General features: G+C 44.8%; 2 protein-coding genes across 3 annotated transcripts in view; one reads left to right on the top strand and one right to left on the bottom strand.

Moving 5' to 3' along the window:
- LOC125288500 (acid-sensing ion channel 4-A-like) overlaps nt 1–1,757 on the top strand; it is a 59,444-nt gene extending 57,687 nt beyond the window's left edge. The window contains exon 10 of one of the 2 annotated variants that reach the window (XM_048234911.1): nt 31–1,757. In XM_048234911.1, coding sequence (XP_048090868.1) covers nt 31–48 — 18 coding nt within the window. In that variant the 3' untranslated portion in view covers nt 49–1,757. Of the gene's footprint in view, nt 1–26 lie in introns of both variants that reach the window. The other variant, XM_048234910.1, reaches the window with a different exon arrangement.
- Nucleotides 1,715–17,571, bottom strand: LOC125288499 (chondroitin sulfate synthase 2-like). The gene is made up of 5 exons (XM_048234909.1): nt 16,904–17,571; nt 13,316–13,883; nt 5,938–6,120; nt 4,612–5,643; nt 1,715–4,251 (listed from the first exon to the last, which is right to left on the bottom strand). Exons 1-5 carry the CDS (start codon nt 17,203–17,205, stop codon nt 4,012–4,014), a joined length of 2,325 nt encoding a protein of 774 aa, XP_048090866.1. The 5' UTR covers nt 17,206–17,571; the 3' UTR covers nt 1,715–4,011.
- Nucleotides 17,572–23,538: the final 5,967 nt, after the last annotated feature.

The following is a 23,538-nucleotide window of genomic DNA, read 5'->3' as shown; positions in this document are numbered from 1 at the left end:
CCTGACGTTGATTTCCTCTCCCCTAGGAAGCGAGTGAAATTACTCTAGCTCACCAGCAGGGGGTGTACCCAAACTCAGCTCTACCCAACCACCACCACCACCTCCTCCACCACCAGCAGACTCAGCAGGACTACACCTATTAGCATCACGCCCACCATCCACCCGTCTGGTTCTGCCACCCTGTGTGTGTGTGTGTGTGTGTGTGTGTGTGTGTGTGTGTGTGTGTGTGTGTGTGTGTGTGTGTCTTTTGCCTTCTCTCCTGGTGGACTTCACTGACTTCATGGGCCTATCTAGACACCTGGTGTTTTACAGTCTCTTGGTGTCGTGAGCAGAACCCCCCCCCCCCAACACCTCTGCTATCTGCTCTTGCAAATGGATCCTTCAGAGGAGAGATGGCAGAGAGTTCCAGCACAAGTGACTACTTCAGAAGAGCCTATTCACGTGGACTCTGTGTTATATACTTACACACTGTATAAAACGTACATGCTTTATGTCCTTTTCATTTTGACGTCACACACACACACACACACATTCACACTTATCAATCTTTCTCTTTCATGGACACGTGGCCTGTGTAATCTAAACAACAGCAACAACAACAACAACAACAAAACAAACAAAAAAAACTGCAAAAGCAGCAGCAACGAATCGCTGCCTCCCTTTGAACTGACAAATTCAAATTCGAGTATCAACTATTTGTCACCCTGCAAAAATGTGTTATTTTGTTGTAAATAGAAATGTTAGCACACCTTTTACTATAAAATATGGGGGGATTGTGAAACTGCTTTTTCAGTAAATATTGTGCTCACTAGTCATCATGTTTGTGGTAAACCAGAGCCACGTTAAATCAGGCAGTTACAGCACTTTTTAGCACCAAATAACGGTGGGAGGCAGATGTGTCCAGTTCAATTAGAGGGTCTATTATGAAGCCATGCTTTCACCTTGTCATTGTCAACTTATATTATTATTTTTTTCTTTTAATATATACCTGTTATGTTAAAATCATCTATGTGGTCTTAATGTCACTCATTATAATAGGCCGTGTCTTCTGTGAAAAAGATCGTGCTTTATCCAAATGGTTGGTAACAATTGGTGACAATTTAGAGGCAAGTGATTTTGTTACAGTGCATTTTAATCCCTAATTTATCCAGACCTATACACTAGATGTATTTAAGTACAGAATATCAATGATGCTCAGAATGAAAGATCATACTTACTGGTATACAGAGCTTACACTGTAACAAATGCACATTAATAGGACATGTGATGCACTTAATTAGTTTTGAAAACCACGAGACTCTGCTTCGAAAAGGAAGGTGAAAGACACTAGGCAGATGAGACCATTTCTTTTCTAATAACACAGCAAGACACTGCCCCGGTAGCTCTGTATCCATGTGAGTGTGTCAGTGTACGAGATGTGTGTGTATGAGAGCTTCACACTCTTTGCAGGAGCTGAAGAAGAGCAGGGAGACAACGCTCTGGTATGGCTATGTGTGTAGAAACACAGAATATTAACACACCTGTTTAAAGTCATTTACTTAAATATGTAAAAACAATATGAAGGGAAAAGCACTGGTTATTGTTCCACAGCTGCACAGCTGAAGGTTTTTGCATCTCTGAATAACTGTTCAGACTTCTACTGCCCCCTATAGACAATATATACAAATACAAATATATATATATATATATATACACAAACGCAAGAATAAAGGGATTTGTAATAAATATGGTTTATTTATAATAACAAGTTCTCAGATTTACGAAAAAATGTCACCTTTACAAGTAAATATTTAACATTTATATTTATATATATAATATATATATATATATTTCACATCACTATACATAATATTTATAGAGCGACAACACCAGATTCTTTGGGGGCCCCAGTGCTGGGAATATCCACATCATAAAATCTCTTTCAGCATAATTTATTTAACAGATTGCCTTTGGGTTGGTCGGTCTGAAATAATACCATAAACCATTCTTCAATAGTTGGAAACTGTCATAATTGAGAAATAGTATTAAAAGTGCCTCCAAACAGGTTTTTTGTTTTTTTTTGGTCAAGTCTGGTGAGAAATCGTTTGAACATAGATTTCCATTCATCTAAAGCCAAACCACAATTAGGTGTATTTTACATTGTATTGTAAAACTCCTAAACAAATGCCACCTTGGAGCCACGACCCTTCATTGCTTCAACAAAGGTTGGAAGACGGATCAATTTAAGGTATCACGTGTTCTGGATGAGAGGTGAATGGAAAGTCTGTGTCATTTATTCCTCCAGCTAAAGTACTCCTTTAACACACATTTTACATTCCATAGAGACCATGGCAGATAACAAGTGTGAGCCGTTGCACACAGGGGTCTAATAATAGTAATTATGTACTCAAAATGAACAGCCGTAGAAGGTAATGTACTGTAAAATCACCAGAATAAGTGGGAGACCACCACATGTTGGTACTGGGAGAAGCATTTTACCACATAAACTGGACCCACAGATGTTTTTTCTACCCAAGTTATTAAGGGATGAATCTTAACACACTTGTTAAGTAGAGTTTGAACTCCACGTTGTGCAATCTCTTACAAACTCTAATCACCTTAGAACCACACACATTTACATGTATATTTGACACTGAAGCTCAAGCACAAACACACGCATGCACACACACACACACACACACACACAGCTGTGAAAAGCTGGCACGCACACACACACACACACACACACATATACACACACAAACAAACAATTCTTGTATTCTTCTTTCTAATTTACATAGAATAACAGCAGCCTGGAGGAGAAGCCCCACATAGATTGAAAGGCACTGATAATTTAGGGCAATATGAAACAAATGCTTTTCCCAGATAGCTGCTTAGTCTGGAATGGATCTGGCCCAGATGAGGCTCACATCAGGGCCACATGTGGCCTGGATCCATTTGAGAGTTGGCTACTATATAGGGGCAAAAGCTGTAGCTGCCACCAGCAACCACTGCTCTACAGTCAACCACAGCATTATGGTGAAATACATCTCCATGAGGCCAACCGAAAGTCAAAACGAAAGTGTGTGTGTGTAGCAAACTGATAACTTTTCACTTCACTTTTGCCAACTACTAAAGACAGCTGGAGTCCTCCCACCCCAACCCCACTTTCACCCCCATCATGCTGTTCTGCATTCCTTCACACTCCTTGCGCTCCTGCTGACCAACCCTTCATGGACCTCAGCTTCCAGAATGTTCTCTGTGTGTGCTGCCCCTTCGCTTTGCCTTCTGTCTCTCCATTAGGGCTGCAAAAAAGTGCTGACCATCACTCTTGGCTGAGGTGGCACTTACCAGCTGAGGCTAAGCGGTCAGCTGAGCCACTGAGCCTCAAACCTGGCAACCCGTCAGACCTGGCAACCCCGTCACGGCTCCTTTCATCTCCGTTCTGCTGAAGTCTTATTCAGCGGGAAAGTGAATAGGAGTCAAGGGAGGACGCCTGTAATCCAGGGCACTTGTGTTGTGTTTGTACGCGTCAAGGAGAGCGCTCAGAATAGTGGAGATTAAAGCTTTTAGTGGCCAAGGCTGTGGCTAGAGTACAAAAAATATGTGGCACGCACACATTCGAGTAGGTATCCCTGGTATGTATGAAATTGCAGTAAAGTTATGTGGCCATGTCCAAGTGAGAGAGAGAGAGAGAGAGAGAGAGAGAGTGAGAAAACAGGTGTGCCACCTGGCTCTGTGCGGAGAGGCGTAATTATGGTGTCCTGCTGAAACAGGTGCTCCTTCTTGAACACGTGTTGAAAGCATGGGGAGTCAGTTGCATTGAGTAACAGTGGCAGTGCTTGACCATGTTCATGCTGCAGTTTTTTTATGTGTGTGTGTGTGTGTGTGTGTGTGTGTGTGTGTGTGTGTGTGTGTGTGTGCGTGTGTGTGTATGAAACGTGTCCCACCACTATTGTGTGGAGTGTAGAGTCAAAGTGGGGCACGTTCAGGACGGCATGGTTCTGCTCAGGCGGAGCAAGGTGTGCGGTCTCAGGTGCTGTTCCCCGCCTCCTGCTCGAACAGCAGCGTGGCCAGCTGCGACCGCGCGCCCACGCCCTCCAGCGTGCTCTGGACGCAGCGGTGAAACGAGTCCTCGCTCAGACGCGGGTTGCAGGTGCGGTTCCGGTAGCGCTGGTGCAGAGCCGGTTCCACGGCGCGGAAAACGTGCAAGCCGGAGTAGCGGACAAACACGTCATAGACGTCCAGCGTTTCCAGAAGATCGTCGTTGTCCTAAAGAAAACCAAATTATTACAGTCGCATTGTGTGATTATATTACATGATCTTTACATTACACAAACTAAGAACAGAAAATATATTTCTAAATTCAAACTTTAGCTTCGATCTTATAAGCTGACAGCATACGGAGGCATCATTTCCCATCATTTTCAAAAAAAGACATTTTATGTTAAATAACTGATTGCTACCAATCGGCTGAGATATGAATCTGATACAGCATTGTGTACATTTTTTACATGACAACTTTATTGCTATATTTATATTTCTATATATATATATATATATATATATATATATATATATATATATATATATATATATTTACGGAAAGTATTTGGAAGTCTCGGCTCTTACCCGGCTCTCTTGGGTGTCCGCAGCCATGTGTGTCCTGGCTGCCATGTAGTCTGCGTTGTAAAAGCAGGCCTCATCGAAGGTGTAGCGGTCAAAGTGCCCGGCCTCGCGCACCAGGTCTGGAGAGGCCGGTGGCGGCTGATCGTGATAGGCCACCTCAGGGTCGTAGTCCTGGAAGTGCATGGGGAAGAAGGCCTGCCAGCCACTGATAGCATTCATCCGGCAGCGGTTGAGGAACTCGGTGGTGACCACTGTGTCCGGCATGGCCAAGAAGAAGAGCGTGTCGACCGGGTGTTTCCGCGAGACGATGTCCAGCACACGAAGCAGTGCCGGGCTCTCCGTCTTTACGCTGATCCAGGGCACCTTGACCGATGGATACTTGCGCTCGTATGCCGCCACCTTGGCCTTGACCTCGGCGAAGATGTCGCTCTGGGCCACGCGCTGCGCCTCAAGCGGGTCGTAGATGAACAGGAAGGTGAGCACGGCGTTCTCGGCCGTCTCGAACAGGTTGGACGCGTACAGGTCAAGGAAGTGCAGCGCTACGGCGCGTTCCGAGCTGACCAGCGGTAGCAGCACGTGGACGCGGGTGGCCTCTGTCACGTAGGGCATGGGGATGATCTCCACCTGGCTGAGCGGACGCACCAGGTGCACGCGACACACCAGCGGGCCGCTGTGTCCGGCCTCGGTGCGCGCGTCCAGCTGCAGGTCCAGCGTGTACTCCATGCCGCGCGTCGGGTCGAAGCGCCGGTAGCCGTTGATGAGCCGCTTCTTGGACAGGTGCAGCGTCGGCGCGTACTTGCGGTTGAGCTCGGCCACCGCCGTCTGGATGATGTCGTCCACGTCCAGACGGTCAGCACCCTCTAGTGGACACTTAGGCGAGCCGTCAGTGCAGGCGTACAGCTGCTCCTCGGTGAAGTAGTCCCAACGCAGGACCTCGAAGCGCGTCTTTGGCTCAAAGGGAGGTGACACGCCAATGGGCCAGTGCGCACTGCGGTTCCCATCCACGGCTACCTCACTCACATTCTTTATCTCTGCCTGCATAAAGGAAGAGCGGAGTAATCAGGCATGAAGACCTGTCTGTCTGTGTGTGTGGGTGTGTGTGTGTGGGGATGTATGCGTGTGCTTGTGTATGGGTGTGTGAGAGTGTGATTGTGTGTGTGTGTGTGTATGTGAATATGTGTATCATATGTGTATATATAAATTTCGGTACCTGTAACTTCTTGGTTTTGGATTATGTGTGTATATCTTTGTATGTTTGTGTGTGTGTGTGGTGCAGGTGTTCATGACAGTGTGACTGCAGATTGTTTTTGAGTGTTGTGTTCATCTCACCTGTAGTTTCTCAATCTCCTCATAGGTTCTCTGCAGTTCGATCTCAGTGAAGTGCTTATGCAAGCGATACATCTGATCGGGTTTGAACACAGGGTGGACGGACAGGGCATTCTGGAAAGCTCTGCTCTCCTCCTGACTCAGATCGAAGGTTGGCTCCAACGCAAAGTAGTTGTACTGCAGACCCTGCAAAGAGGAGTCAAGTGTTGTTTAAATAACAGTTATCAACAAAAAACAAAACAAAAAATAAACAAAAAGAATACAACAATAAACAATGAACAAGAATATTGATGAAAAATAAACAAACAATTATTGTTTGTTACAATATTAACAAACATTCAGATAAATCCATAGAGGTGAACTGAGTGAACCAAGGCAAGTGATCCCACATCAACCACAGCCACAGTAGAGGGGCAACTGGGATGTTTTGATTCATTAAAGCCCTTCTCTCTGCGGGGGGCTGTTTTCAGCTGTCGGGGCTTTAGTGGGGTCAGAAAATGTGCCCTGTCCCACCGGGGCTCCAGCGAGCTCCAGCAGGTATCACCTCAGCTGTTTATCGTCTGCGCATAATTAGCCCTGATTAGCTTAAGAACTCCCAGCAGGGGGGAGAGCCACTGGCCCTGGAGACAGAGAGGAGGTGGGAGTTTGTGTGTGTGTGTGGGGGAGGGGGGTCGGGGGGGATCTTGTAGGTGGAGGAGTGTAAGGAGATGTCAGGAAGTTGTCCACTCTGTGGGTAAGCCTTGGCAAAGAAGCAGTGCATTCATTCCCCTGAGGCGTTCTCATTCATTCTCTCTCCACATACGTAGCAACTTTCCATTGTTCCACTTCAGCCCCACAAACAGGGGGCGTTGACCCGTACACACCCGTATGGGTTTGAACGTGCCCTTCTTTTAAATACATCCCTCAAAACAGAAACACACTTTTTCCAGGAGTTTAAACAACACTTTGAGCATACTGCGTGGCTGTTTCAGCTAAAAAAAAAAGACACCCTCATAAATCGAACATGCCCTCTCTGAGCCTTAACTTAACTTCAGTTGTAAATCTGTGATCTTGAACACACCCATGCAACAAAAAGAGAATAGAATATAGCCTTTCACATACACATCCCCGTGCTGCCCTGATGCATTCGAACACACCTATCCTGTCTTCAAGCATCTCTGTGTGTGGAGGAGCATGAGCTTGTGCCCATTGGGCTCAGATGTTCCCTATGGGAAGAGCACCAACACTGGCCTCTGGCCCCAACCATGCACCTGTGAGTCCTAACCATCTCCAGCTAGTGTGCTCACAGCGCTACAGATCCTGATCAGAACCAGAGGTTAGCAAGCCAAGCCCTCAGTGATCTGTTACTCATTGTGTGTGCCTCTCTTTCTGTGTGTGTGTGTGTGTGTGCGCGCGCTCCTGTGTGTGTGTGTGTGTGTGTGTGTGTGTGTGTGTGTGTGTGTGTGTGTGTGTGTGTGCGTGCTCCTGGGTGTGTGTGTGTGTGTGTGTGTGTGTGTGTGTGTGTGTGTGTGTGTGCGCGCGCTCCTGTGTGTGTGTGTGTGTGTGTGTGTGTGTGTGTGTGTGTGTGTGTGCGCGCGTGTGTGTGCATGTGTGTGCATGTGTGTTTGTGTGAACACAAGGGTGAGGATGTACAGTACATGAGTTAGATACACCCTGAGTTGGAATGAATTCAGTGTTTTCGCTGTGTGTGTGTGTGTGTACATGGGTGAGAGATGCACCCTGGTTGGAGAAGCTATCAAGCAGAATGATGGCGTCAGCCAGATCAGGCTATTTAGAGCGTAAGGAGTTCATGTTGTTACCCTGCCAGTGCAGAGCAGCTAGTTTGATCCTCTAAAGTCGCTGCCAGCCAGCTCAGGGTAAAACCCTCATCAACACGCAACTCTCTCCAACACACAGCCTGGGCTTATGAGGAGTGATATCTACCCAGAGTTTTTTTTTTGTGAATAGTTGTAGAGAAAAGATAGAGTGTGTGTGTGTGTGTGTGTGTGTTTGTACTGTATGTCTGAGAAGGAGTGTGTGTGTGTGTGTAGATGTGTGTGTGCACACATTTTATTTGTGTGTGTGTGTGTGTGTGCCTATGTAAGAGTGTGTGTGTGTGTGTGTGTGTGTGTGTGTGTGTGTGTGTGTGTGTGTGCGTGTGTGAGAGTGTGTATGCACCGCCCTGGCTCAGTATGTTTACGTCTCAGAGGGGGATTAGTTGGGACAAATTGACTGCTGATTGTCCTGGCCAGCAACAGCATGCTGTGCCACAGCGGACCATGCCGCCCTGTGCTGACCGGCATGCGCATCCCCTCCTGAAACAGGCCTCTGTCTCAGCCCATCCCGCAGCGAGGCCTCATGGTAGCTGTGGCTTCCTGCCGGGAGCGCCGCGCTCCGGGATAAAAAAAAAGAGTCCAGTTGAGTACAGCACAAACAAGGCCGCGCCAGGGGAGAGAAATGTCCACACCGGCCTCTTTTTCAGCACCCGTTCGCTGAAGTCATGTTGGGACGTCCAAAACTTGTTCCTCTTTTTTTTTTTTGGGGGGGGGGGTATTAAGTAGCAAGTTACTCTCTCAACACTGGAGTCTCACAAGAGTACATATTTTGGAGTGCAAGGCTAATTTGTGTCCCATGATGTTAATGAAACCTAACTGGATTATCTATGCTTGAAAGCGTAAATGACTGGGGGAGTGAGAGAGAGAGAAAGAGAAAGAGAGAGAGGGAGGGAGGGAGGGAGGAAGGGAGAGAGGGAAAGAGAGCGAGAGAGAATCTGTACTTGTGTGTTGTGGCTCCCAGCTGCAAAGGATTATGGGATGCACAGTGAGGTGCAGAGGCAGAGGGTGTTGCTTCATCAGGAGTTACGGGCGCAGATGCAGAAGAGTCTAACAACAGAGTCATTCACAGAGTCCCACTGGAGGAAAAGACTCTAGTGGAGGAAAGAGGGAGAGAGAGAGAGTGGAAAAGAGAGACAGAAGGAAGGATAGAGAGAAAAAAGAAAAGAGAGAGACTATGGAAAGGAGACAGGAGGTAGAAAGAGAGGAGAAAGTTAAGGGAGAGAAAGATAGAGGGGAAAAGGGCCAAGGTAAAGACAAAAGAGAGAGGAGAAAAAGAGAGAAAAACAGAGGATGAGAGAGATAGAGGAACAGGTAGTGGATGAGAGATGACACAGAAAGAAATGAAGAGATAGAGGGGGGGTTAAAAAGAGGGAATGAAAGAGAGAGATCACAGACTCCAGGCACAGCTCAAACAAAGGCATGGCTGCGTCACGCTCATCAACCGCCTGGCTCCGGCTACAGAAACATGCCCAGGGCCAGAGGAGAGCGTTTAATCGGGTCTCCTCAATTGTGCCGGCAGATTTGCTTCGGATCAGGCCAGGACATCCAACAACGCGGTACAGAGGACATAAACACAAGCAGCGGTTGTTCTGCTGATGCTGCTGCGCCCCGTGAGAAACAAGCAAAGCATCCAACCCTGAAGATGGAGGCTTGTTCTGACCGGCTGGGGGGTGTGAATCACTGGACCAGTCTGCCAATCCCACTTCATGCCTCATCAGTCCATTTCTGTAGTGCTATCTGATATCAGTTTTCAATATACAGTAGGGGTATTTATTTTAATTTAAGTTTAATTTCACTGCTAGTTACGAGTGGAACAACAAACAAACAAATAAACTAGATGTACCGCATAGCGGTACAAAATATGACCGTCGCTCAGTCCTGTACATCCGTTCTGCGAAAATAAATCACACTTCAATTTGTCTCCATATTTTACTCCATCCCCCACTCTTGAAACTTTTGTGTATGCTTGTTTGGCATGCCTGAGTGTGTGTGTCTTGGCTGCACAGAAAGTACCCTACTGGTGCTGAAAAGGTGAATAGATTGTAGAATAGCCAAAGATGTAGAATTGTTATAAAACCTTTAAAATCTCTAAACAATCACAAGTAGGGCAGTTCATCACAGTTCATCCATTGCAACTGGATTGATGAAAGGTCACTTACACCTGTAGGCTACATTGTATTTGGGAAAAAGCAAAAAGGTATCAGCATAATGTTATTTATTTATTTATTTATTTATTTTTATGTATTTTTAAACAAAAACATCTCTGTCAGTTCCATGCCGTTTTCAACAGCTATCAAAAACAAAGGTCATTTTTTGGATGGATGGATTTTTTGTGAATGTTTCTTCTTCTACATAAGATTTTAGTCATCTTTAGTTCATGTAATACTTTATTGTCAATGCACAAATTAAGTAACAGTAGTCTGAAACGTTATTGTTAATGCACAAATTAAGTAACAGTAGCCTAGTCTGAAACGAAATGCTGTTTTACATCTAACCAGTGGTGCAAATAACTGACATGTCCAAATGGGCCTTGATGAAATGCGTCGCTAGACTGTTCATACACATTTTAACGGGCCAAAGTTGAAGAGCTTTTGTCCGTTATTGTTAGTGCAAATATAGGCTGATTCATGTTCCCTTGCATTGTTTAACTGAGGTCCATGGCTAGTCTGGCTTTCATCAGACCAAGCTCAATCTTTTAAGAAATCAAAAAAATAAATAGCGGCAGATCAGGCTGGGTTCACCCAGCCTAGTCCATAGGCACCCGATATTGTTTAATTTTTCCGATTGAGATATAGCCTACACGCTCTGGCTATTCTAAATGCAAAAAATGCATCAGGGAGTTATGACAAAACGGTAACTAACAAACTAGATCCTAATAGAAAGCTGTTAGCTTCCCTAAGCTACAGGTAGGATTATAAGGTAGGCCTATTGACAACATAAATTGTCAATAGGCTATGCTGGCAACACAAATAAAATCTCCTTTGGAAACCAATGGCTTACGCCTTACAGTATCAAGCGGACTTAAACTGTCATATCGTGGCGAAAAGTTGTAATAACATTCACGCAGCTCCATGAGTCAAGGAAAGCGCGAATGAAGTAGCCACTTCTAAATGGGACCCACTACACAGTAGCTTAAGGTGTTTTGCTAAAAGCAGCCATAATGAAATGAAGGTGTCATTGTTTGGATACTTCACACACACGTGTTTTTTTAATTTCACAGACTACAACTACCAAGCTGTAATCAAAGCACATCGATTCCCCTCTCACACCCTGCACGCACTTAAAACAAAATAAACAGGCGTCTCAGTCTCACGCATGTATAGGCAAAACTGTATCAGACCGGTGTAACGTTGGTAAATCTTCCATTGCACAGAATGATTTTGTAGCACGTGCAATAAATGACAGTCGAAAGATACAAACAGTGCTGCTATACATTTGCTTGGTATAACCGCATTTATAGTTTTCTACAAATGCAATAAATCAAATGCCTCCATCACTCAACCAACGCTAACGGTAACATTACCTAGGTCCTTATTGATATTACAAGATTAACGCATCTGCAGTAAAACCAAGCATGTCCGATAAACATCCTCAGATTTATTTCGGCTTCAAGAAGAAATGGGAATTACACTTCATGTGAACATCGTCCTATCCTTATTAGATGTTCGCTGCGGTAAATTACAGTCCTTGTATGAAGCGTCCATTGTTTTTTCCAACCCACTTTTAACTTCCAACAAAATTACGTCTCACTGCAACGATGCGCCATCTAGTGGACAAACGACTACTTCTCTCCAATACTGAAAATGCAGCCATGATGATGATGATGAATATTTATTTTGGCTTTCTTTTTTATCCTACTGATTTTCAGTTTTACCGGGGCAAAAATCACAAATGAGTGATTATGAGCCAGGTTGATGTGGGCCCTTGAGACCAACATACCATAAAAGATTCACAGAGAACTGTGTTCTGCCCTACCCTCCTTTCGGGGGTCCAGTCCAGCGGGGGCTGCAGATGAAAACGAAAAATGACGGTTCCATGCTATCCATGTGGGGGTACATGCCCACCAAGTTTTGTGTACCCCGGTCTTTCAGTGTCCCGGGAATCCTTGTTGGTGTATGTCACTAAATGTACACATAAATTATTTTATTGTAAGGCCCCCATGAACGAAAGTACACAAAACTTGGCATGCATTCAGAGGGTGTCATAATGATCCTACACTTTTAATTTCGTGCTGTTTTTGACCTTGTCAGCCAGAGATATTGAGATGAAAACACCTAATTTTTGCTTTTTAATTTTTAACTAGGTGGCTCTATACATGAAATAAGTGGTAATGGGATGGGTTGACATGCCCCTTAAGACCAACATACAAAAAAAAGGTGGACCTCCTAGGCCCCACGGTTCTCGAGATATTCACAGAAAACTGTCTCCGCCACCTACAGGCCAGTTGGTGTATAGTAACATAAATTAATTTATTGTGTGGCCCCCATGAACGGAATTCCACAAAACTTGGCGTGCATACAGAGGGTGTCATAATGATCCTACACTTCCAATTTCGTGCAGTTTTGACTATGTTAGGTCACAGATACCTTCAATTACACCACCTCATTTTTACTTTTTGTGTTTAACTAGGTGGCGCTATACATGAAATGAGTGGTTATGGAATGGGTTGACATGGCCCCTTGAGATCAACATACAAAAAAAAATGGTCCTCCTAAACCCTACGGTTTTCGAGATATTCACAGAAAACTGTGTCTGCCCTACCCTCCTTTCGGGTGCAGTCCAGCGATGGGGGCTACAGATCAAAACGAAAAAACGATGGTTCCATGCTATCCATGTGGGGTTACATGCCCACCAAGTTTTGTCTACCCCGGCTTTTCAGTGTCCCGAATCATTGACGGAAATTTGGACATGCGAAAAAAAAAAAAAAAAAAAAAAAAAAATCTGACTAAACCTATATGACCGCCCGCCAGCTGGCGCCAGGTCATAATAAGTAAAGTAAGTTGGTAGGTAGAGTAAGAAGGTGTGGGAAGCGGTGCGGTAATGGTCGGCCCAGGTTTTCTACAGGAATCTTATGAATCTGTGTTGCTTTGGTTAAAGGCATCTCCTAAATCTCACTCACTTCACTTTAACCCTTAAAGGCGTAGGTTTTTGAACATTCTAAGTTCCGCAACAATTGAAGGTTCTAAAATTCTATGTTGAATTCAATGAACCCAGATATTCTTTAGAATGTTAATTTCCCAACATTCCCGTCACACCGGTGTGACGGTACTCCTTTAAGGGTTAAAGTATACCTCACTGGATAACAGACCAGCTATGTCTGATTAGTGCACAAATGAGGAAATGGCACGATCAACTCATTCGTCTGGTTGATGTGACATCAAAACTGTGTGAAAAACAAGCTGTTTCAAACACTGGGTATTGGTCGTGATCTGACGCTACACCAGATGTGTGGAACAAATAGGGAAACTCACAGTTGTTTGTTTTCATCGAGTTAGCCCATTGAAATGCAACTGAGAAGCTTTACTTTCAGGTTTTAGTGACCAGAGGAATGGGTCTGTCTCACTCACCTCCAGCTCGTCCACACAGTTGGTGTTGGTGTAGTCGATGATGCATCGGCCGAGCCACTCGTCCGGCCGCACACTGACGATGTCGTCACGGCAGTGATCCAGGAAGGGCTTGATCTTTAGGAGGAGGGCGCGCGAGAGCAGGTACCCGACCTTCCCACTGCAGAACCTGCTCTGTCCCTCCCCTCCGATGAACTCCTCCGGCCGGCCCATGTACAGCTCACGACCCATGCTCAGGTGGTCCACCAGCGCCTTGAGCCGGTCCGGTTGCGTGTAGACGTCATCCTGGACCAGGTAGAACCAGTCAAAGTCGTCAACGTGGTGCTCGAGCAGGAAGCTGACCGTCTGGAACATGCCGACGACGGGCCGCTCGTCGCCGTGGGTGATCACGAGCATGCCATGCGGCACCTTGCGGTTGCGGCCGCCGGTGAAGAATGCCAGCCGGCCGTCCAAGTGGTGGCTCAGGGTGCGGTTGACAGCCACACCCAGGGAATTCAGCGTGGCCTTGGAGGTGAGGACTCCGACGAAGAGCCGCTCCCTGATGCCCAGTTCTGTACTGGCATACTTGGCCCTGAAAGACACACAAAGACCATACTATTCAGGAGGAGAGTGACCCATACACTTTATAAATCATACTATTCACAAGGACAATGCAATTGACACAACATACTATCCACACAGTAAACTATATTTATGAGGATCATTTTGTTGCAGATTTTCTTTGTCCATTTGCACGGAACATTTATAATATTATAAAAATATAGATCTCAAGCTAAATTGGGCCTAGGTGACCACAGTGCCAACTACAGTGCAGACCAAGGAGAAGGTATGAGTTAGCTGTCCAGGTAGCTGTCCACATATTAGGTGGGAGACCCCATACATGTAGTTCAGACACCATCTGGAAGCATGTCGTAACACACCACAGGTGAGCGGGACAAGGGTTTACAAGGAAGGAACTGCAGCTCATATTATCGTCATCTTTTCCGGCTCCAGAGCCAGGAGTACTCTCATGGCTTGCTTGACGAGGAAACACCTGGTGCACCAAATTGAGTAGATTTTTAGGAAGTCGCGTTTGTTTATGTTTATATTTACAATTATTAACAGACGGTTTTATCCACAACAACGTACATTATATTTTAACCAAGGACCAAACGAAACACAACGGAGAGGTAGCTCACCCCTACCTTCAGCATTCACAGAGAAAGGGTTTTGTTTTTGTTTGGAGGACAGATTGCCCTCATTTTGTTGTCTTTCAAGTTTTCGGAGCCTGGGCTGCCTACAGAGACAGTTTTTTTTACAGTGTAAACACTGAATGGGCAGTTAGTGGATTGTGCATGTTACATCCTTAATCATGCCTTGATTAAGGATGTAACATGCACAGTGAATCAGCTAAAAGTCGATACCCATATGAAAATGAACAACAAAGCCCCTCCTCCGCATTTAATCCAAACATTCACAATCATGCGAGCAAGGACTGTTGTTGCTAAATTGCTATTAAATCAGGTTAGCATAATAAGCACGCTGCGCAAATTTGTTCAAAACTGTTGCATTCAAATTGACTGAGTTCTTATCATCTTAATCCCGATGTAGCCTAAATGGAAAAGTATTTTTCCAGACTCAAAAGGGTCTGTCCCAAAGTATCACTTTGAAACATAAACACATGCGGGGAAACTGCTTCTGAACAGTCAAACAAGACTAGGATGAGGTAGCAAATTAGGCTCCTTTGTTTACTATATTTACAGGCTAAAACCAGTGCCACTGACAGCTGAAGCAGAAAGAGACTGAATGGTAGAAAGAGCTGTTGGAGCCTAATGTATCTTAATAGTAACAGCACCTAGGCTATAATATCTGCATAATGTGTGCTGTCATGAATCTTTATATCAGTTTATATAACAATATAATAATAATAATAATAATAATAATAATAATAATAATAATACATTATAATGTAAATATTATCATAATATTATAGGTTACATAGCCAAATTAAATAATATTATAGGTTACATAACCCAAATCAAATTTTAAATTCTAAATTTCAATTCATGTCCCAGAAGAGAGGGGGGAGCAACATTAGGAAGGTATAGATTTTAGGAGACTATTAAATTAACTTTGTGAAGCTATTCTCTCCCTCTGTGCATAGATGTAAGAAGAAACACATACAGTATCCTCTGATTGACCACAATAGCTGGCTGTATCTTCTCCTTCTCTAGGAAAATCACCTGGGAACACCTCTTCACAGTTTTGCGTCAAGGAGCACACACGCCTGTTTGTGTGAAACGTCTGGGATGAATGGATCTGTGTGTACATTAAAGCACGTGTGCACCAGCAGTTTAACGTCACGTTTAACAGACCACATGTTCAGGGGAACCCGCCTATTACGTTGAAAGAGGTGCCTTTCTATTCATCTTATTGGGCCGACAAAATGATCAAAAAATAACTTAAGTATAGGCTACATAAGCAGCTTTGTTTGTTCAGTAATAGTTTACAAATGCATAGATCAATACATGTATTGTATTACAACAACATAATACTAAAACAGTATTGACTTTTGTATGGTTGCCAACATGCGATGAATAGCCTAGAATGTCCTCGGAAGTCCAGTTCACTCCACGGGCACTGGTGGGATAAGAAGGGTTTTCCCCCCGAGGTTGCAGTGCAGTAAATATTTTGAACACATGGCGGCTGAGATTACTCGCGTTCTTATCCGTGATTGACAGCTAGGGTAATGTGCTCTTTTGACTTGCTTAGGGTGCAACGACCAGGGGTCACTGGAGCCTGATGTGCTCCTCAAATCACAGCAGGTTCAGTAGGTTCGCCTAAAGAAGCCTGGAAAGCGGACCACATGCAGTCCTACGTCAGAGCGCAAAGCAAACGGTGCTGGAATTTAGAGATGGAGAATAGCGAAGGCGCTGCGTTTAGGCTACACGACTTGTGTAAACAATCCATGGTCTCAAATGAGGATGAATGTTCACTTCTCTTATAACACACACACACACACATGCGGATTCGCAAACTCGTATTTAGGAGTAAGCTATATTTAGCTTAAATGCAGCTTTCCATTAGTTTAGCTATTTTATTTTGGCCTCCCGAGATTGGTGCCGGCAACACCTGACTGCACCTTTATTATCTATAGATTACGACAGGTAGACCACCAGACAAATTCAAAACTGTGAACGTGGCTCAATTTGTGTCACAGTGACAGTGTCAATAAGGCCGAGGCCTGCATATTCCTTAATAAGAAAGAGTAAACATTTGCATTTCATTTGAATCAGGGAAAAAAAGCATCAGCTTTCACGCGTTGCATTGATTTGTTGCACTGTAGCAAAGCTCTGTAGCAACCGATTCACAATAAAGAAGCAAGCCGCAGACAGACTAGCCTACATTAAAGATACAGGACCACCAATGCACAGTTTATGTAAAGGCCTACTGAGCGTAGAGTTAATTCACTGATAGAGATGTCATGAGCTGGCCAGATGTGGCAATAGGTAGGCATGAAACATATGAACGGCCCCTATCCTTGCGCCCAAAGTAAACATCCATCACACAAGGAGAATTTGCCTCTATAGCCTACTTTTCGGACCGTCCTACCTGAAAACTTTCTTGGGCTGGCCAGGCTGAGCTGGCTTCGTGTAAGGCACTATTCTCGGCTCGAAGTCCTCCTCGGCGTCCCCATTTTCGGTGGTGCTGGTGGAGATCGAGCTAGGCTTTCGGGCTCCTTTCAGACTTCCCGGCTGGCCCAGCAAAATGTCTTCCGAGGCGGCAATACCGTCCGACTCGCACGACTCGTCCACCCAAGTGACGCTGAGCAAACTCAGGGTGAATCCCAGCGAGATGCCGACGATAACCGGACCTATCGGCCTGATGAGAGAGATCAACATCGAGAATCTCATGCTGGCCGTGCGGGGCTCCAAACGCTGTTGTTATATCTGCCCTTTCTGCGGACGCACTCTCTAGCGAACGATTGTGATGGGTCGGGGATGCTTTCAGAGGTGACCTACGGACGCTGCTGCTGCTGCCCCCTCCCCAAATTCTTCCATCTAGCGATACTCGCGCGGAGGAGGCCAGACAGACCGCGTTCTGTCCCCGCTAGTCTCTGACGTGTCACCGCTCAAGCCCCTCCCAGCATCCAACGGATGGCAGGCAAGCTAGTCAAGACAGACGCTCGCCAGTTTGCCACCCACTTACATTCCACCCGTTGCGACCAAACACTTGTAGGACCATCTGCAAATCGTGACCCCTCGTTCAAGCAAAGGCGTACATTTAATGCTTTGATTTCTGACAGAGCGCCTTAGCTATAGCCCCGAGCACTCGAAATGAAACCAGGCTTCGACGAAAAAAGCCTATTATCCCGGGCTGCAGTTAACGCACTAGGGGGCGATCTGTCGCCCAAGCTGGCAACAGCTGCGGCTGCGACTGTAATTTTTGGTCTCTGGCAGCTTTACCCCGGCTTGTTTGCATGCTGTTTCATAGGTAAAAAGAGGACAATCCCGTTGACTTTCAATGTCGGCATGCCCAATGTGTAAAATCGAGGCCTCGTGATTTAGGCTTAGCGCAACATGTGACCTGTAAATGGCACATCCAGATTCCTTAGGTGGTCAGGATTTATTATCATTACACATGTTTCTCCGTTTGACAGCCCTCTGTAATTCAGTGTTGCAAACAAACCAGGTGATGGTCTGCTGTTGACAGGAGTGAGAATATGGTCCTCCTTAGGCCAGTTCAAAGGTCAATAGTTTATGAGTGGATCTGCATTCTAGACCAAGACAAAAGACCATGAGTGCACAGCAGAGCCCAGGGAAGGTCTGTTTTCATAATTTCTAGGAATAAAATGAGGAATAGGCTTAGAGAGTGAGCGAGAGAGAGAGAGAAGGGAAGTGTGTACTGGCCCTCACAAAAACCTTGAGGGTAAATGTTCCCCTGCTGTGTAAGTCTTTGACAGCAACTGGTGTTGGGGTATCTCTCCATAAACACACACACACAGTGGTAGTGAAAGCATGAAAAAACACTCAGTGAAGGCCTGCTTCTCATTATCCACTTTAAGTCAGGCGATGAGGAAACTTATATTGATCATTGCACACACACACACACACACACACACACTCACACACACACAAAGACTTTCCCCCTCTGCACCAAAACAAGTAAATGCCATCTGAAACTTCTGCAGACAATGTCCACAGCCTGTCATCCTGTTAGAAACATTACAATCACACATGCGAACATGCAGCATTCACACATACAGAAGGACACACACTGAGACATTAACATACACATAATCTATAACAACCCCCCCAAAAAAAATAATAAATAAAATACACACACACACACACTGTTGAAATACAGACACACACACCCCACTCTCACACAAACACACACACACTTATACATATTGTACATAACAGACACACTGACATTCTCTCCCTCTCTCTCTCTCTGTATTTCTCTGTCACACATACACACACACACACACACACACACACACACACACACACACACACACACACACACACACACACATTTGCAATCAGACAAAAAGTATCTCCCTCTGCCTTGAGCAGCACATCTGTTCTCGGCCTCTCTGTGGCAACCCATCAGGCCCCCTTAGGTGAGCCGTAGCCGATGTGTTGTCCATGTGTCCATTTTAGGCTAGCGCCCAGGGGTTAACATTCCTGACAGCCTGTGGCCTACTGCTCCTCAGTTTTACCCTCGTTTGCTCAGTTTGCTTGTGTGTGAGGGGACAACCACAGAGCCCTGGTTAGAGAGTTCTTAGACTGCGGCTGTCTGTCTGTCTGTCTCACACTATAAGTCAGTGCTTACTCGCTCGCATAACTTTCTAGCTACCGAGCATGAAGAGGGAGAGAAAGTGAACTTTGTTTTTTTCGGTCAGGAGTGACCTCAAATGCTCCATGTAAAACCACCCATGCATGGATGCATTTTAACTCTGTTAAGTTGTTTGTTTTCTTTAAGAATTTGTAGTGCTTATGTGGAAACAGATGGTTGTGATGGATTCATGAAATAGAGAAAAGAAAGGTTTTCTGAGGCTTTGTAGAGAAATGTAGAATCCACAGACCAGATGCTGTTCCAATCGTATTCAATGGTGTACCTGTACTGTATATGCCCATACTACCTTGCAAGGTGATGGTAATAAACTATATATAACAATATTTCTCTGTCCAACACCGATGACTTGATAAGGGCGAATATCACTTGATACGGGTGAGTATAATTCAGCCTTCACAATTGCCATATATTTTGGTCTTAATTTTCTATCCTTGTTATATACATTATATTAGCTAAGGTCCCACACCTATTTTCAGATAATTATGGGACAATATTCCTGATTTCCAACAGGATGGACGATGATAGGGTGGAAATTTTCACCTTCGGTTAACGTTTTTACACACAACAAACTGTCACTGGGTCACTATTGAGACTTGTTGCAGAAGAGACTTTGGTATAGTTATATGAAAATATTGTATTCAAATAACTTCTGGCATATTTTGTCCAGACAGGGTATCCACATCAAGCTTGGGCAGAGCAAGTAAGCATACTTATACAAATCAAATTTGTCAGTAAAAAGGTCAACTATTTACTAACTTCAGCAGATGAATTTCCCACCACTACATGATACTGTTGTTCTGATCTTCCTGTTATAAAGGGGCACATGCAATAATCCAAGTGTGTCTCTCCATGTATCTGAAGGCCCTACGTGTCTTTCCCTGGCCATGTTTGATCTGTGTCAGTGTGTGTGTACATATGTAAGAGTCAGAACTAGTCACACCAGTGACAGCTTGTCCCGCTTACTGGTAAGGATTATCTGTTCGGCCTGTGACCCAATTAGAGCTCACCCACCCTTGACTCCTCGGATTAAACCAGACACGGGCCACGGGGTCGCCACCGAGACCCAAGGTCACCACAACAACACTTGAGCCATCATCTTTCATCTCTCATTAGCCGTAACACAAAATTCATTAGGACACACTAGGGAATTTCATAGCGAGCCGCGACAGAGTTGTTATTTTGTATGTCCACCACACGATGGCACTATGCTTCAAGATGGCATCGTGTGTCTCAGTTGAGTGAAGGCTTGGAACGGGTAGATACTAGTAGCAAACGTACTGGAGAGAAAAGGGGATCTGCCGTGTCCCAATATTCTGTTGTGAATAAAATAGCTCTAGGCCTATAATGTTTAATGAGAAATTAGTATCCTATCGTCATGTTTGGTTTGCGAAATTAATTCAAATCCGTGGAAAATGTTCTGCAGTAGGTTTTCCACTGATGGAAAGTTCATTAAAAAAAAAAGTCAAATAAGAAAGGTAAAAGTATCTGATACATGTTTTGACAATTAATGAAATTAATTAAATGAAATGGTTTTATTTTCTTGACCTGCAAGAATGAGGGCCTAAAATCACACCAACAGGTAAACCGCCCTCTGGCTGCTGAAGGGCCATGTCATGTATAGCGCATAATATGCAGATTGGACATCAGACATGTCCCAATATACTCTATATGCATTTATTTGAGTAGTCAAACAGTATAGATCTGCAACCATAAACGTGTGTAATTCAAGTTAATCAAGAAGATCCATTCAAAATCAGAAGGCCTTGTCACAGTTTGCAAAATGCATGCGGCGCAGTGCTGCTGAAGAGAGGATTTATTTCAGATGAGTGATGTGAAAGCGTATTGATACTTGGCCACGGTGATCTGCACATTGATATAATAACGTAACACATTGCGCCATTAAAACTTTCGGCTGCTGTGCAACAGCAACTCCTGTTGTCCGGCTGTACCGATCAAGCAGATAAATGGTGGCCTGTGTTCAGAAAGAGACCTGGCAGGAGATCACGTAGAGCTCGGAACTCGGTGAGAACAGCAAATTAGCCAGAGACCCCGCACCGAGCACTGCTCTGGACAGTGCTATTGTCTTGCCTTACAGTTGCGCATTCAGAGGCGCACTCGATGTGCTGCGGTTTGCCAGGGCCCGTGCATTGTCTATTCACAGCGGACAGTTCTGGGAAGAACACTGGGACAGTGTAGTGACGGAGGGGGATAAACGCGAGGAATGTACGCTACACTTTTTGCCGAATAATGTCACTGTGTCGCCGCCTCGCTGTGCAAGGCCAAGATCACATGAGCCAGCCTTGAACGGTCTCTCTGTGCGGCTCGGGAATCCGAAAGAGCGAAAGAACGTTTACTCTCTATTAAAAAAACGGAATTCTACCCTGGGCTTGTCAAAGGTCTGTCAAGCGTAGATTGATTTTATTGAGGGCATCCTAAGAGAAGACTTTGGTTTGTTTTAGAAGGGGGAACATTCACACTCTGCTTATCCCTGTCATGGGTTACACATTTGGCTTGATGTTGATAGGGTGCTGTACAATACATGAAGTGCAGTGAACAAAACTTTAAAGAAACATCTGGATGTTTTAATAATTGCCCCCCCCCCCCCTCCCCGACACACACACGCACAGCAGAGAGAGGGAGAGGAGAGAGAGGGGGGGGTACAACCGCACTCACAGGTGATAGGCTATATGGTTATATTCGTATTGGCACAGGTGATATTGACACTTCCATGACACTGGTACTAATAAAAGCTGTATTTTCTGTAGGCCTTGCAGATCTGGCATTGCACACACACACACACACACACACAGAGAGAGAGAGAGAGAGAGAGAGAGAGAGAGAGAGAGAGATTTTGACAATTGTAATAATCATAATACACATGTTGTGACATGGTCAGATTTTGTTGAATTTCCTTCACCACATAAAAAACTGACCTCAGAGTTTGAATTCCATCAATACAATTAGGTTATGTAGCGCATATTAGATTAGAAGAGATTTTAAATTAAGCCTCAGACTAGACCTTGTGAAACAGAGGAAAGCAACACGTCCCAAGGTTTTAACCTGTCATAGTATGGGCATATACATGTAATTTAATATACCGCGTGTGGGTCTGCATTATTTGTTATTTTTAGTAACCAGGCATTATTCAAATCCTCTCGTTTTAGATACATATGCACATTAAACGTATGGCCCAGAAGTGAGTTGATTTTGCATATTTGACACAGCATTATGGCGTTTCGGTGAAATTGCAGCCTATTAAATAGACACAAAATAGATGCAATAAACATAGTAGGTCTATCCTTTCTTGACTAAACTGGAAGAGAGAGAGAGAGAGAGAGAGAGAGAGGGAGAGAATTGCACATTGTTTATGCAGGGTATTGGGATAAATGAATTCCCACTTCTCTCCCTCATCCCCAATTTCATGAAAAATACCAACGTTTGGCACAGGGATTTGACTTTCATTCCCGTTGACTTCAAGAGCTTTTCACGGATTAGTGCCGCTTGATAACCTGGGACACTGACATAGCCAGGAGGCGAAAGCTATTGCCAAGGTCAATATAAACCATTGCGCACTTTATGAAAAACACATCAAGTGGACACAGGGATATCATGACACAAATCTAAAAGTAAGACCTAAGAACACCGAGGAAATAAAAGGAAAACAAGCTCAAATAATAGTTTTGTTTAATAAAAACGACTAGAAAAGACCATTGCTTGGATGCCTGTTTTCACAAATGCATTGTTTGGCGAGGCCCCCCAAGTCTGTAGTGGAGGCTTTTCAGTGATCTCACGATGGCCCCTGTCAAGCTCCCATCTCAGTTCTCCAAACAGAACATTTATGAAATATTTATCTTTGTTCTTGTTGGGCTACGTTTCGTCTTAAACCCTCTCCGTTTCCAAATAACCCAGCCTTCTGAGTGACATAGAGAGGGTTTCACGGGGACCCTAGCAATAGAGCGTCAACAAAGACAGACTGAGGCTGAGCGAGTTTTGATGAGAGCTGGAGGTATGTGCTCTGATGGGAGGAATGAGGAAGAGTCATACGCGTGCGAGATTCAAACCACACATACTTGACGCTCATGGGGCGCGCGTAGAACTTCAGATGCCGAGGACCACCGAGGAGATTGCTGGCCAGATAGAACACCACCGAGTTCGAGCCGGTACTTTTTCAAAGCACTGAGCTGGTCGCCTCTCTTTAAACTTTTCATAGCTTATTAAGGAGTTGGCTACTCGGTCATTTCAGTCGGCAGGTATTGGCTGTGCGCCTGCTGTATGGGGTTTCAGAGTGATAGCTCGAAGACTCAGGAATTTTGGGAGCCGTTGATGTGAAGTGCGTGTCACATCCGAGTGTAAATATTTTACACTTTCCTGAGTTGGATCGG

The sequence above is a fragment of the Alosa alosa genome, chromosome 23 (assembly GCF_017589495.1).
Source record: "Alosa alosa isolate M-15738 ecotype Scorff River chromosome 23, AALO_Geno_1.1, whole genome shotgun sequence".
Taxonomy (NCBI): Eukaryota; Metazoa; Chordata; class Actinopteri; order Clupeiformes; family Clupeidae; genus Alosa; species Alosa alosa.
Note: the sequence above shows the minus strand (reverse complement) of the source record. Positions and strands in the feature narration are given on the sequence as shown.